At 40.0% G+C, this 14680-nt stretch overlaps 2 protein-coding genes across 3 annotated transcripts in view; one reads left to right on the top strand and one right to left on the bottom strand.

Annotated features, from left to right (window-relative positions):
• Positions 1-4512, bottom strand: part of PEX3 (peroxisomal biogenesis factor 3) — a 36608-nt gene extending 32096 nt beyond the window's left edge. The window contains exon 1 of one of the 2 annotated variants that reach the window (XM_082668899.1): positions 4211-4512. In XM_082668899.1, coding sequence (XP_082525025.1) covers positions 4211-4283 — 73 coding nt within the window. In that variant the 5' untranslated portion in view covers positions 4284-4512. The remainder of the gene's footprint in view (positions 1-4210) is intronic. The other variant, XM_082668900.1, reaches the window with a different exon arrangement.
• Positions 4513-4664: 152 nt separating this feature from the next.
• Positions 4665-14680, top strand: part of ADAT2 (adenosine deaminase tRNA specific 2) — a 59128-nt gene continuing 49112 nt past the window's right edge. Inside the window, exon 1 of the mRNA XM_082669115.1 lies at positions 4665-4772. Coding sequence (XP_082525241.1) covers positions 4677-4772 — 96 coding nt within the window. The 5' untranslated portion in view covers positions 4665-4676. The remainder of the gene's footprint in view (positions 4773-14680) is intronic.

Genomic DNA, 14680 nt, shown 5'->3' with positions numbered 1-14680 from the left:
ATGGCCGCTGAGCCTGCGCGTCCGGAGCCTGCGCGTCCGGAGCCTGTGCTCCGCAACGGGAGAGGCCACAACAGTGAGAGGCCCGCGTACCGCAAAAAATAAAAAGTAGCCTTTAAGGAAGTTCCTTGAAAACATCCCCAAATGTTTTGTCTTATATGATGCTGTACCCCCAATATATAATATTGGTACACAATTGGAGCTCAATAAATATTTGTTGAATGAATTAAAGAATTAATGAGCTGCACTCTGGACCTAAAGAATCAGAATCTCGGAGAAAGAATTCTATATTTTCATTAAGTCCCTTCAGTGATTTTTATCCATACTAAAGTCTGAGAAGCTCCAAATTCTGTAGAATGGCACAATAAGGAAGGCCCTTCACAATCTGCACTATAGCTACTTCTCCAAATTTATCTTTTGCCACTCCCCATTTATTCCTTGCACTTAGCCATAGTGAAATACACTTTGATTCACCCAAAACAAGGTCTCTGAATCTGCTGAGCAACCCCTTTACCTGTTGTGCCCCCTTCTACTTTGCTAGCTGTAACTCCAGCGGATTCTTTTTAAAATAAATAAATAAATAATTAATTTTGGGCTGCGTTGGGTCTTCGCTGCTGCACACGGGCTTTCTCTAGTTGTGTCAAGTGGGGGCTACTCTTCATTGTGGTGCGTGGGCTTCTCATTGCGGTGGTTTCTCTTGTTGCGGAGCACGGGCTCTTAGGCACGCGGGCTTCAGTAGTTGTGGCTTGTGGGCTTAGTTGCTCCATGGCATGTGTGATCTTCCCAGACTACGGATCGAACCTGTGTCCCCTACATTGGCAGGCAGATTCTTAACCACTGCACCACTAGGGAAGTCCCTCCAGTGGATTCTTAAGGGAGGCTTGCTGAACACCTCCATTATTCTCTCTCTCTATGCTCCCACAGAACCCTGCTCTATTATGGTACTCTAATACTATCACTGTACTACTTTTGTTTATTTCCATTTCTGCTTTCTGGACTGCACTATGAGTTCCTCAAGGTCAAGAATTGTATCTTATTCCTGTGTATCACCAGAGCCCAATATGGAGAGAGTAGGCCCTCTAATTCAAATGTTTGTTGAATGAATGAAAAACCAAAGAGACCAAACATTAAAGTTTTTTCCCCACCACTGAATGGCCAAGATTCTTGAGCATGCAAGTTGATATCTTACCTAGTTTGCAAATCTGTCAAAATGTGCTACTTCTTCCATGAAGCGCTTTCCTAATTATTTCCAACTGCACAGGCTATCTGCCAGTTTGATATATACAGCATTTTTCAGGTCTTATTGTTTTGTATTTTAATTATTTGTATGCTTCTTGCTGTGGTTTGAATGTTTGTGTCTCCCCTAAATTTATCTGTTGAAATTCTAATGCCCTATGTGATGGTATTAGGAGGTGGGAGTCTTTGGGAGGCGCTTAGGGCATGACGGTGGGGCTGTCAAGAATGAGATTAGTGTTTTGTTTCTTGGTTTTTTTTTTTGCGGTACGCAGGCCTCTCACCGTTGTGGCCTCTCCCGCTGCGGAGCACAGGCTCCGGACGCGCAGGCTCAGCGGCCATGGCTCATGGGCCCAGCCGCTCCGTGGCATGTGGGATCTTCCCGGACCGGGGCACGAACCCGCGTCCCCTGCACTGGCAGGCGGACTCTCAACCACTGCGCCACCAGGGAAGCCCGAGATTAGTGTTCTTATCAAAGGGCCTTCACAGAGATCCCTAGCCCCTTCTGCCATGTGAGACTACAAGAAGTCTGCAACCCCGAAGCGGACCTTCACCTAACCATGCTTGTACCCTGACCTTAGATTTCCAGACTCCAGAACTGGGAGAAATAAATTTCTGTTGTTTATAAGCCACCCAGTCTGTGGTATTTGTTATAGCAGCCTGCACAAACTAAGTCATTTGTTTTCATTCCTTTTAGACCATAAAGTCCATGAAGACAAGAGTGGTGTACTGTGGAAAGAGAATGTGCTTCGGGATCTAACACACCTGGGTTTGAGTTCTAGCTTCCCTGTTACTAACTCTGGGAACCTCAACAAGTTTTTAAATTCTTAGCACTCTGGTTCCCACATTTTTGAACGGGGATAACAATAACTATCCTGTCATCATCCCCACTGAACAGAAGAGCTTAATACAGGGCCCATTGGGCAGCCACAAAATGGTAGCTATTACTATTAAAAATCTCTGTAAATCTTGTATTTCCAATCATATTACCTTCAACACTACAGGCACTGGATAAATATTTCTTAAAATTGATTAACTGATATGTACCATGTTATAGGACCTTTCCCTTGAAGCAGAAAGACTATGAGGCTCAAACAAATGCCAATCACAGTCATCTCCTCTTTTTTCTTTTTAGACTGACATCCATTCTTGTTATAAAACACTAGGATTATTTTCTTTTTCTGTTCCTCTGAACCTCTTCCCCCCTTTCTCATTCCTCTTAATCTCTAACTATAAAGCTCTCAATAGATTTTTGAAAAAAATCTATAACTATCTTTCTTTTTTGAATTTTATTTTTTTATACAGCAGGTTCTTATTAGTTATCCATTTTATACATATTAGTGTATATATGTCAATCCCAATCTCCCAATTCATCACACCTATAACTGTCTCTTAAGTGTACTCTTTGGCTTCCCCTATGATTATATCTAATCTACCATTAGGTTGTTCCATAAATCTGACGGGGTATGCTATTTTTTCTGAGATAGCTAAAGAGATACTATTTTCTTTCCTTCAGTAGAGGCAAAAATATTTTATTTATACTTCTTCCATCACACATAAATCATTAGTTTCTACAAATAAAGTGGACTCAGTAGTCTTTGTGTAATTTAAATATACATTAGATATCAGTGCATGAAGATATTAGAAAATACGTTTTATCTATAAAGAATTTTTCAAAGAATGCCATTAAAATTTACATATAATCGAGGGTTTCCCTGGTGGCGCAGTGGTTGAGAGTCCGAGATCCCACATGACGCGGAGCGGCTGGGCCCGTGAGCCATGGCCGCTGAGCCGGCGTGTCCAGAGCCTGTGCTCCGCAACGGGAGAGGTCACAACAGTGAGAAGGCCACGTACCGCAAAAAAAAAAAAAAAAGAAAAGAAAAAAATTTACATATAATCATTATTGATCTGTGGTAGACCTCAGAGAGGAGAAAAACATTCTCCTTGCCTCATTAACAAGAAGCCTGTTTCAAATTTTCAAGAATCAACAGAGCTGAATTATTGATGCTAAGAGTATTGCTAATTTCAAATTGTTTTGGGGCAATAGAATATAATCAATAGTAAGAGAAAAACAACCAAATTCTTTGGGAAACTTCTCTTGTTTTTAACTATTTCTGTAACCAAAGCATGTAGTCAGTGATAATACTTCTCAAAAAACTCAAATGCTAAAAATTTCCTCTTAACAGTCCTACATTTCCTTCTCCTGTATCACACAAGACCTTTTATTCTCTCCTTTAGACCCCTGCATGATTGTCTTATGAGGAAAAAGGCTCTCAGGATTGCTATCTAATCTGTTTCTAAATCTCCTCTCAGCCTGTGCAACTCAGTTCTGTGAGCTAGGTGGGAATTCATCCCAATCTTGAAGATCCTGAGAAGACTGCACAACTTCCCGAAAGCACTTTCTTATTGCATAATTTACTACATAGTTTGTATTCTAAAACAGCAGAAACAGAGCTAAAATATTGATTTGTATTTCTTTGTCTAGCATATACCTTCCCGTCCTTCAGTACAATTGTGCTGTTTTCAAAAATTCAATTTAACTTTAAACAAGAACTCGAAGTGCACGCTTTAGTTAACTTCCCTCGAATATTATGAAACTTCTGCGAACGGTGAATGCCAAAGTACTGGAAGTACCAAACAGAAACGAAGAACCTCACAGTAAAACGATAGAAGAGAAGTAAAAAAATATGTCTGTAAGAGAACGGTGCCTTGAAACAGAAAAAAAAAAAAAAAATGTGGTGGGTTCTCCCAAGGTGGGTGAGTAAAAGGCGAGAAACAGAGTAAGCGGCAGTATCAGGGCAAAGGGCACAAATTTCACAACTGCAGAGATGTAAAGAACCCTGGAGGTTTGTCACCCGGTTCCCCGTCCCATGATTGAACGAATCCTGGGCCATGATCCCTCCACCTCTATTTTAGAAGGCAGACATCTCTCTCCCACCCCCTCCTCCCTATGCCCCTTTCCAAGAACGCTGTCACCCACCTCCGAGGACCGTACCCAGGAAGATGCATTTCTTTTTGTGACGTTTCAGAAAATTCCACGTAGATCTCAGCATCTTCAGGCCCTGGGGGTGCGGGCTGCCTAAAGGGAAGGAGGAATGGTTCACCAGGAAAACGTTTCTTCGTCGCCTGGCACGGACTACCCGGCTGGACCGCCGTCGTCCCACTCGTTGCTCTCCAAAAACCACGAACGCGACTTTCCGCAGAGACTGTCACCGGAGCGGGAAGGGGGCGGAGACTGTAGCTGAGCAGCTGCGGTTTCTGTTGCTGCCGGCGCGCCGCCGCCGCCGCTCACTAGCCTGAGGCGCCGTGGTCCGTCTAGAATTCGCTCCCGAGTGCCTCACAGTTCGATTCCCCCGGAAACGACAGCCCGCCCCCACCGCGTTCCGTTACCAGCGCTCCTCCGCCGCCGCGGCCTCCGGCACTGAGCGAGGCTGCCCCGGTGCAGTATGGAGGCGAAGGTAGGGTCCACGCAGATTACGGGCGGCGCGTGCTCTGTGTTGGCGGAGGAGACCGAAAAGTGGATGGAACAGGCGATGCAAATGGTGAGGGGGCGGGACGTGGATGTATAGGGTGGGAATTTTCTCTGGCTTATCCTGACCGAAGCGTTCGAGTAAACGTCCCCGGGGGTGCTTTCTGGTCTCAGTAATCTCGATGGCGCTCGCATTCTCTGGGTAAACAGCTGGCTTTACTGTCCTGAAATGTTCTTTAGCCCATTCTCACAGTGGTTCTGAGGAAAGGAAGAGACGAAATACAGAAATTATTTCTTTTTAACTTGTTTGAAGTATGCGCCAAACATCCCTATTCGGGGGCTGCTGGCACAGGCGTGCTGCGTCCCCTTGTTTCCTGTGGACATTCGCAAATCCTCGAAGTCACATTATTTTGTATTTATGACCTCTTGACTCTATCTAGTAGAAGGAAGGAAGCTGAGGATGTTTCCGGTAGAGAGCAGGATAAAAACAAGTACCTGAACAGCCAGATTCTCATTCATCTATCCATCCATCCATCCATCCATCCTTTCACTTCCCTCACTCCTTTCAAGACTCCTGATTAAGGAGGGCTCTAATAAGATTTGTGTATAATCCAAGCTTTACCCATACTTACGTGTCCCATCGAACTCTTTAATAAGGATAAAAGTCTATTTGGCATATATGTATATATATATAAATCATGCACACACACATATATGCATATGTTCATTTAAACTTGTTCCTCATACTCTTTTGAAAGTCACTCACAGTAAAAAAAAAAAAATCTATTTTGTATTACATTCCAGTAAACACACACAGATAAAATTGAAACAAAAGTTTTACAGAACAGTACTTAATCTTCCTATGTACAGTTTTTCTGGTATTTCTCTTTCATTGCATTTTGGAAAAAAAAATGCTGGTCATCACCCCTGATTTGATTTCATGACCCACTTTTTAAGCCCACTTCAAAATTTATTTCCCCCATTAAACTTACAGGATGCATAACTTTCTGTCTGATAACTTTAATGTTCACATGTACCTTTAAATAATTAATTTGTTATTTGTAATATGGAGTTGTCTGTCCTGAACTCCTTTTATGTTACTAAATTCTCCAAGCTGGAGACAAGGAGTTTTCATGTGATATCAAAAATCTCACTCTCCTTACCCCAAATCATTTCAATAATATCATATGCCTGGCGGTGCCTTTTTTTTTTTCTGGCCGCGCTGCGTGGCGTGTGGGATCTTAGTTCCCCCACCAGCGATCAAACCCGTGCCCACTGCAGTGGGAGCGCAGAGTCTTAAGCACTGGATGGCCAGGGAAGTCCCTGGGCAGCATCTTTATAAGTAGTGAGGATGATAATAAATGCACATGAAGGCTAAAATATCTCAGATTAAGCTGCATTTATATCTTTCTATGGGCGAGAGACCTGGAGGCCAGGGAATGCTGGAATACTGGGAATTCGTGGTCTCTTCCATTTATTTTCATTTGCTTCAGGAACTCTCCTCAGAGTATTTATGTGGAGCTTGTGTAGATGAAATTTTGAGAGTTGCTGTCATAGAGGACTCAATAGTGGTTCCATAAACAGCTAAGTTTAATCAGTCATTGAGCTTTTCCACTTTGTGTATCAGAAATGTGTTTTCTTTCTGTCCTTTCATATCTTTGTACTATTCTCTAGTCTTCCGGACTAAACATTTGAGTCTTTTTACTACCTTTTGGTATGACCTTGGGCAAGTCACTTTATCCCCCTAGGGTATTGCTTCCTACTCTATAAAATGGGGTGGTTGAACTCCAAGTAATTTCTAAGCCCTCTCTGGCCTTGACTTTTTTGTCTTTTAATTAGATTATAAACACCTAGGGGTGTGATTACCTAGTTTATCGACACAGGGTCAAGGAAGTCCTTAGTTTGCACTTATTTTTTTGGTTTTGGCCAATAGTATATGTTTCTTCCAGGACTTAAAAAAGGGAAAAAAGGGCTTGTCATAAACCTTGGGCTTTGTCCAACCATTCCCTCCCCACTAAAGAAACTTCAAATCTTAAACTAATTCAAAGAATTGTTGAAGTAATTGAAGGTGTATTATGTACTTCTGAGAAGAATTTATGATTAGGCCAGAAGCACAGCTAGTACCAAATCTGGAGGCAGCAAGTTAATCTCTGATTAATGTGTTCTGAGGAACTTGAAAGTGAAATGTCCAGTATACAAGTAATAGGGAGGATACTAGCATCCCCACAGCACTTGTACAGAGTACACATATTTATATGACCAGTTCAAGTAATTAGAATGTTTGTCTCTGATGTTAGCATTTGTTGGGCAAAGGCCTGGAGGAATTGGAATGGAGATGGATTCTTTAAAGTATATGACCAAAGGCAGAAAACATAAAAGGAAAATGAATAGGTTTTAGTTATATAAGTATTGAAATCTTCTCCATATTAAAAAGATAAGATACAAAGTAACAAAGCAAATGACAAAGAGGGAAAATATTTGCAATGTAAATAAAAGGACAGGTTTGATAACCTTAATATATAAAGAACTTTTACAAACTAATGAGAAAAGATGTACACCCTAATTTTGAAAAAGTCGAAGGATATGAACATGCTATTCTAAAAGAAATACAAATAACTAGCGAGTGAACAAGTGTGCGATTTCACTAGTAATAAATTAAATTCAAGTTAAAAAGAGTTACAATTTTTCACCTGTTAAATAGGCAAAGGTGAAAAAATTATAATGCTTGCTGTTGGTAAGGGTGTGTGTGTGAGGAGCTGGCTAGTTGGTTGCTGAAATTGGGGCATCCTTTCTAGAGGGCAACTTTGCTATGTATATATAAAAAAGCCTTAAAACTAGTTTATCCTTTGATCCAGTAATGCCTTTATGGTATTTTTTTCCCAAATGAAAATATTTTAATGTTTTCTTTTTCTGATTATATAAATAATTCATAGTCATAAGAAATTCAAACTATAAAAAGATTTAACAAATTAAGTAATAATTACCTAAAAATCCTACCATCAGAGATAATGTTATAAAAATTTTAGGGGCATCCTTCCATGTATCTCTGTCCATGTGTAAACAGACATATATACTTTTTTCTTATATTAAATCTCTGTGCTAGGTTTTTTCAAATTTATTTTTTGACATATATATGTTTAAATAAATGAAATTACGTATTTTCTTTATGATTGTGAATATCTTTTTCTAGACGTAAATATTTCTTATTTTGGTTTGTTTTCCTCACCCCCATTCCATAATACTTTTATTGCTATGGAATAGATTACCAAAAGTGGGACAAAGGATGTATGTATTTTAAAACCATCTAGACATTTTAAGATTGCCTTCTAGAATTATGCTGCCCAATGTAGTAGCCACTAGCACGTGTGGCTATTTAAGTTTAAGTTGATTAAGATGAAATAAAATTAGATATTCAGTTCCTCAGTCACATTAGCTGCATTTCAAGTACTCAGTAGCAACACATGGCCAGTGGCTACCATATTGGACAGTGCAGATCAAGGGATATTTCCATTACTACAGAAAGTTCTGTTGGATAGCACTGGTCTGAAATGGTCATAATTCCATCCCCAGTGTATGAGAATGTTCTGTCCTACCCCTGTTCCCACTAGCCCTGAAATGATCACTCTTTAATATTTGGCAATGTTATAGGTGAGAAGTATTATAATATCTGTGTTACTTTTTTTTGTTGTTCTTTGATAAATTTATCAAACTTTAAATAAAGTTCTCTACACTTTATTATTGTTTGTAAAATCACTATTTTTCATGACAGTTTTCTTTTGGAGAGCTAAGTGTATAATAAAGGTTATTGTTTTAATCATCAGAGAATATAATTCTAAGGGTGTAGGCTTAGAATCAAATAAAAGAATAACAGTATTGCACTTTTACATTCCAGACACAGTGCCATGGATAGTGTTTCATGTAGGCCATAGTGTATAAGCCCCATAGTAGCCCTACCCTATCAGGTGTGTATTATTACTGGCCTCATCTTCAGAGGGGGACACTGAGGTTTAGAGTGAAGTAAACTTCCCAAAGTTAGGGAGCTGGTAAGGAGAAAGCTGTGACTTGAGCCCAGCCACCTGTCTTCACCCCGCCCTGCCTGTACTGTGCTGTGTTTGGTCACTCACTGCTCTCCAGTGCGCCCTACTGGACCTCTCTGCCTGTTCACTTGCATCCCACTGACTACAGTGTATTGAGCATCCTCATTAGACACTCGGATTGTTTTTTCTCTGTGAATTGCCTAGGCATATCCTCTTTTGCCCAATTTTATTATTAGTTTTATTTAAATAAATCACATTGTAGGAACCCTTTGTATTTTATAGCTATTTGTAGGAATAATTCATAAGGAAGTGATGGAGATATAAAGTTCTTCACTTGTTTATAATAGTGAGGGATTTGAAAAATAGCCCCATGTTCTAGTTAAACAATAGGGGACCAGTTAAATGAATCATAAATATTCATGTAAAGGAGCATCATCTAAGTTTAAAAAAATCATGTGCTGAAAAAATATTACTCAACATGGGGAAATGTTTGTAATATATTTCTAAATGACAAAGGCAGACTGTTGAACTGTTTATATAGTATAAATCTATTTGACTGTTTAGAAAACTACGAACATGTATATGCAGGCATAGAAAAAAACCTGAAAACTTTCTGTCACAGAATAATAACAGAGACCATATTTTGGAGTGTTGGGATTGAGTGGTTTTTATTTTTTGATGTGTGGATTTTTTTACCCCCAGGTTTTTTGCCTTGAACATACTTACTTCATAGTTAGGAAAAAAGAAAGCGTGAGTGAGTGAGTGTGTGTGTGTGTGTGTGTGTGTGTGTGAGTGTGTGTGTGTGTGTATTATCAGAGGGTCAGAGATAGAGGGAGAAAAGTTGCAAGTTTTCTAGAATAAATCAATTGCATATTACTGTTCTTGAATTTTCTGGGCGCCTAGTATTACTATAATATTGTGCTAGGTCTGAGGAAAATTCAAAAAGAAAACAAGCACAGACACATGCGTTGTAGCAAATGTGGTGTGATTTAGTGTTTCCTGTGTGTTAGGCCTTGTGATGCGTGCTAGGCCTGCAAAGGTGAGCAAAACAGGTTTGCTAGTGTTTGGATCTAGTGCTTGCCTCCCAGGAGCATACTGTTTAATTGATGAAATTAAGCCACGCACAAATGAAAAAGTTAATGGTAACAAGTTCAGGGTCCCAAATAAGAGACAGATATAAAGTACTATCAGATAATAGGCGACAAAGTCCTGAGCAAGTCAGTTGAATTAAATTATAGGATGCTTTCTTAACTTTAAAAAGGGAAAGTGGGATGTAGGTGGGTGGAAAAGGAGAGAAAGGTTGATCAAGCAGAGGAACCGTCAAGTCCAAAGAAATGGAGGACTTGGTCTTAGGTTAGGAGGTGATCCAGCTGTTTGTTCAGAATAGGGCTTCCTAACAGGAGCCCAGGTTTTAGGGGGATCTATAAACCCTGACACTATGTATAAAAGTGTCATGTGCATGTGCCTTTTGCACGTTTGAGAGTCCATAACGTTCATCAGATTCTCAGAGGGGCTCTGGAAAGTTTAAGAACCAAGGACCTAGAAGGATAATGAAATGTTAGGCTGGCTTATTTGGCTGGTGGGAAGCGTGGGTGGTAGTTGGGAGGCTCTCGGTGCCAGGTTGAGGAATTTAATGTTGTAGAGGGAAGAGAGAGCTTCCGAGAGTCATTAGCAGTAACAGCTGTAGCGTAGTTTGACCTTTTGAACGTTATTATTTTCTACCTAAGAGTTGTTCTGGCTAAATTGTCTTTTCCCCTGATTTTTTTTTTTTCTTTTGTAGGAGATATACCTGGGGACTCACCAAGAGTCTGTGCACACTGCAGTCTGTCCCCATCTCTCCTCCTTTTACCACTGCATCACTAGAGAGTAGTTTATGGGAGCGATGGCTTTAGAGAAACTCCAAAATCTCTTCCATCCTAGAGCTGTCATTGTCTGTAACCTGCGGGCTCTGACTAGAGTGAAGGAAATGACATTTAAAGAGCAATAGAAATGACATTAAAGACATCTGGAGTAGAGACCAGTAATTGGGCCAGGAAGAAGAGAGATTTCATTCTTCAGTTTTGAAAGATGATAACTTATTAATTTATGAAAGACCAAGTTGCCATTTTAAATAGTAACTGAGCCTTGGCTCCTGTCAAAAAAGATGAGAGAGTTAAAAACCTACCTGCACACACTTCAGACCCACCTTGCCTGAGTTCTTGTGCATTCATAAAGAAGTGATCAGACTTGACAGAAGAGTTGGTGGGAGTATTGGAAAGTACGAGAGGGGATGAGTTGAAAATTCTTTTCAGCTTAATTAAATCTATTTTGAATGTGACAGCAAAGCAAATATATATTTGATATACGCATATATACACATGTGTTTTATATACATGTAAACACACCCATCTATATTTTTTTTAATTGAAAAGCATTTCACTCTAAACTCACTTCCATGGAGTTTTTGGGTTATTCTCACCGCCTCCTCCCTAACTCGCCATTCCAGATGCCCACCCCCTCACTGTGAGCTTGGCAACAACTTTAATCAACAACATTATTTGCCTTTTTAAAATACTCCCTTCACTCACATTTTCTCTCTAATTTGGACAGCAAAGGAAGGCATTTCACAAAAAAACACGTTAATCTAAGGAAGTAGGAAGATAATATTCAGGGTTGGGAAATAGAGTTAAAAGGAGATAATTTGCTGGAAGGGAGAAAGAGAAAATCCAAAGGAAAGAATGAAAGGCACAAGCCCCGTCACCTGGAGACCCTGGTGGAGGGGCTGCCAGGCCCTGCAGTGTGGCCCCGGCTGTCTTCCAGGTGTACAAGTCAGGACTTGGAAGGAACCCTGCTGGGCAGCTTGGGTTCACCTTCTCCCCGGCCACTTACTCCCTTTCCTCTTACTCTTGGATTCTCTTCTGCACATTTGAAACGGCCACATAGCCTCACATAGAATTCTTCAGGAGATAGTTTTACAGAAAATCCTTGTCACATGGCTCCCCATTTGTTTACTCTTGCAGTTTTTTTTTTAATCTTTAAACTTCCTATGCCTCACTCTCTTGCTAAATGTCCCCTCTCCTTTTGTCCCTTGAACTAGACCTACTAAGAACCCAAACACTGATAAAGTAGCTGAACAACGGTAATTACAGTAGAAATTAGAGACAGAGCCATGGCAGAGAGCCCAGGAACCTGACATCTGGTAGGTGCTCCACAAAGACTTGTTGAACAAGTGAGTGGATGGAGCCAGGTTGCCTGGGCTCTAGTCCCAGCCTCTTACAGGGGCTAATTCCATAACCTTCCCATGGCTCAGTCTTCTCATCTGTAAAATGGGGAAGCTCACGGAACCAGTCTCATAGGGTTATAAACTAAATGAATTAATACAGTGCTTAAAATAGTCCTGGATCAAGGTAAGTTTTTCAGTAAGCTCTAAGCTATTAATATTTGCAAGCTCAGAATCAGAACACTTGAGATGTAGACATAACAATCTGTTGTAATAGAAACTAAAAATGTAACTTATAGGCAAGTCACTCTTCAGGTCACTGGTTTCATTCCCTCCCTTCCACCCAAATTGACCCTTCTTTCTTGGCCTAGTTTTTTCCTTGGATCTTCCATAACACCAGATACTCCTGGTTTTCCTCCTACCTCAGTAGGCATCTCTTCTTAATTGCCATTGTAAGAGCCTTCTCTGTTTATTCCACCTTTATTTTTTTTTAATGTTTCAATTTGAAATAATTGCAGATTCATAGGAAGTTGCCACAGAGTATACAGAGAAGGCTCACATACCCTTCAGGCTGTTCCTTCCAATGGTAACATCTTCCGTAACTGTAGTAAAATATTAGAGCCAGGAATGTGGCATTGACCCAGTCTGCAGGGCTTGTTCAGATTTCATCACCTTTATGTGCTAACCTTAAAGCATTTGTGTATGTGCGTGTGTCTGTGTGTATGTGTAGTTCTATGCAATTTTGTCACCTGTTCAGTTTTGCGTAATCACCACCAGAACTGCTCCATCACCACAAGGCTTCCTCATGCTACCTCTTTATAGCCACCATCCCTCCCAAACCCTAAACCCCGGCAGTCATTTATCTGTTCTCCATACCTGTAGTTTTGTCATTCAAGAATGTTTTATACATGACTGTGTCACCTTTGGGGATTTATTTTTTCATTCAACATAATTTCCTTGAGATCCATCCAAGTTTTGAGTCAATTAATAGTTGATTCCTTTTTACTGCTGTGTAGTTTTCCATGGATAGATGTAGCACACTTTGTCTAACCAGTCACTCTTTGAAGGACATCTGGGTCATTTCCAGTTTTTGGCTATTATGAATAAAACTCCCATGAACATTCATGTCTGTATACAAAATTGTGTATTGTATGAACATAAGGTTTCATTTCCCTGGGTAAATAAATGCCCAGGAGTGCAATTGTTGGGTCATATGTTAAGTGCATGTTTAGCTTTTTAAGGAACTACCGAACAATCTCCCAGGGTGGCTGTACCATTTTACATTCCTGCGGGCAATAGATGAGTGATCCTGTTTCTCTGCCTTGCTGGTATTTGGCACGGATACTTTCTATTTTAGCCATTCTGCTAAGTGTGTAGTGATAATCTCATTGTGGTTTTAATTTGCCTTCCCTAATGGCTAATGTTGTGACCATCTTTTCATGTGCTTATTTGCCATCTGTATGCCCTCTTTGACAAAATGTCTTTAAATATCTGTTGCCCGTTTTCTAACAGTTTTTTTTTCACTGTTGAATTTTGAGCATTCTTTACATAGTCCAGATCTAGACTTTTGTTGAATATGTGGTTTGTAAATATTTTCTTCCCGTTTTAGCTTATCTTTTCTTCCTCTTAACAGGGTGTATTAGTTTCCTATGGGTGCTGTAACAAATTACCGCACATCTGATAGCTTAAAACAACACAAGTTTATTCTCTTATCGTTCTGGAGGCCCAGAGTCCACACTGAGTTTCACTGTGCCAAAACCAATTGTCAGCAGGGCTGTGCGCCCTCTGGAGGCTCTAGAGGAGAATATGTCTCCTTGCCTTTTCCAGCTTCTAGAGCGACATTCCTTGCTTGGTTCATGGCTCCTTCCACCATCTTAAAAGTCAATAGAGTAGCATCTTCAGCTCTCTCTGCTTCCATCATCACAGTGTTTTATACTTTATGTGTCAGATTTCTCTCTGCCTCTCTCATAAGGACACTTATGAGTGCATTTAGGGCCACCTGAATAACCCAGGGTAACTTTCCTGTTTCAAGATCCTCACCAAATACTTGATGGATGAAAAAATGATTTGTCTCTCTTGTGTACCCCAGGTTATGTGTCATCCTAAGCTTATTTCATTTTGTCTTCCTTCAATTAATTTTTTATTTTTGTGAAGACAAACAACACAAAGGAAAACTGATCAACATATTTGAACAGGAACTTCACAAGAGATATCCAAATGTCAGTAAACTTACGAAAAAATGGTAAACCTCTTAACGCACCAGGGAAATGAAAATTAAAACCACAGACACTACCTCATATCCATCAAAATATCCAAAATAAATAATATTAACAATTCCAGTTGTCAGTGAGGATGTAGAGCAACGGGAACTCTCACACACTGTTCATGGGAATGTAAATTATTACAACCACTTTGGGAAACTGGCAGTATCTATTGTACTAAAGGCAAACACACACAATAGCCTCTAACCCAGTAAATTTACTGTTAGGTATATACTCAACAGAAATTAATAGTACCTGAAGAGACAGGTATAAACATGTTCATACGGCATTATTAGTAGTAATCAAGAAGTGGAAACAACCCAAACATCTATCAACAGATTGCATAAATAAACTGTGGTATATGCATACAAAGTAATATAGGGCAATGAAAGTGAACTACAGTTACAGGAATGAACATGGATGCAACTTAAAAACATGTGAAACAAAAGCAGCTAGAAACAAAATATATACGCCGTGAGTCCAT

Source organism: Grampus griseus (assembly GCF_964374135.1).
Source record: "Grampus griseus genome assembly, chromosome: 13".
NCBI classification, from domain to species: domain Eukaryota; kingdom Metazoa; phylum Chordata; class Mammalia; order Artiodactyla; family Delphinidae; genus Grampus; species Grampus griseus.
The sequence above is the reverse complement of the archived record's forward strand: the minus strand, read 5'-3'. Positions and strand labels throughout refer to the sequence as shown.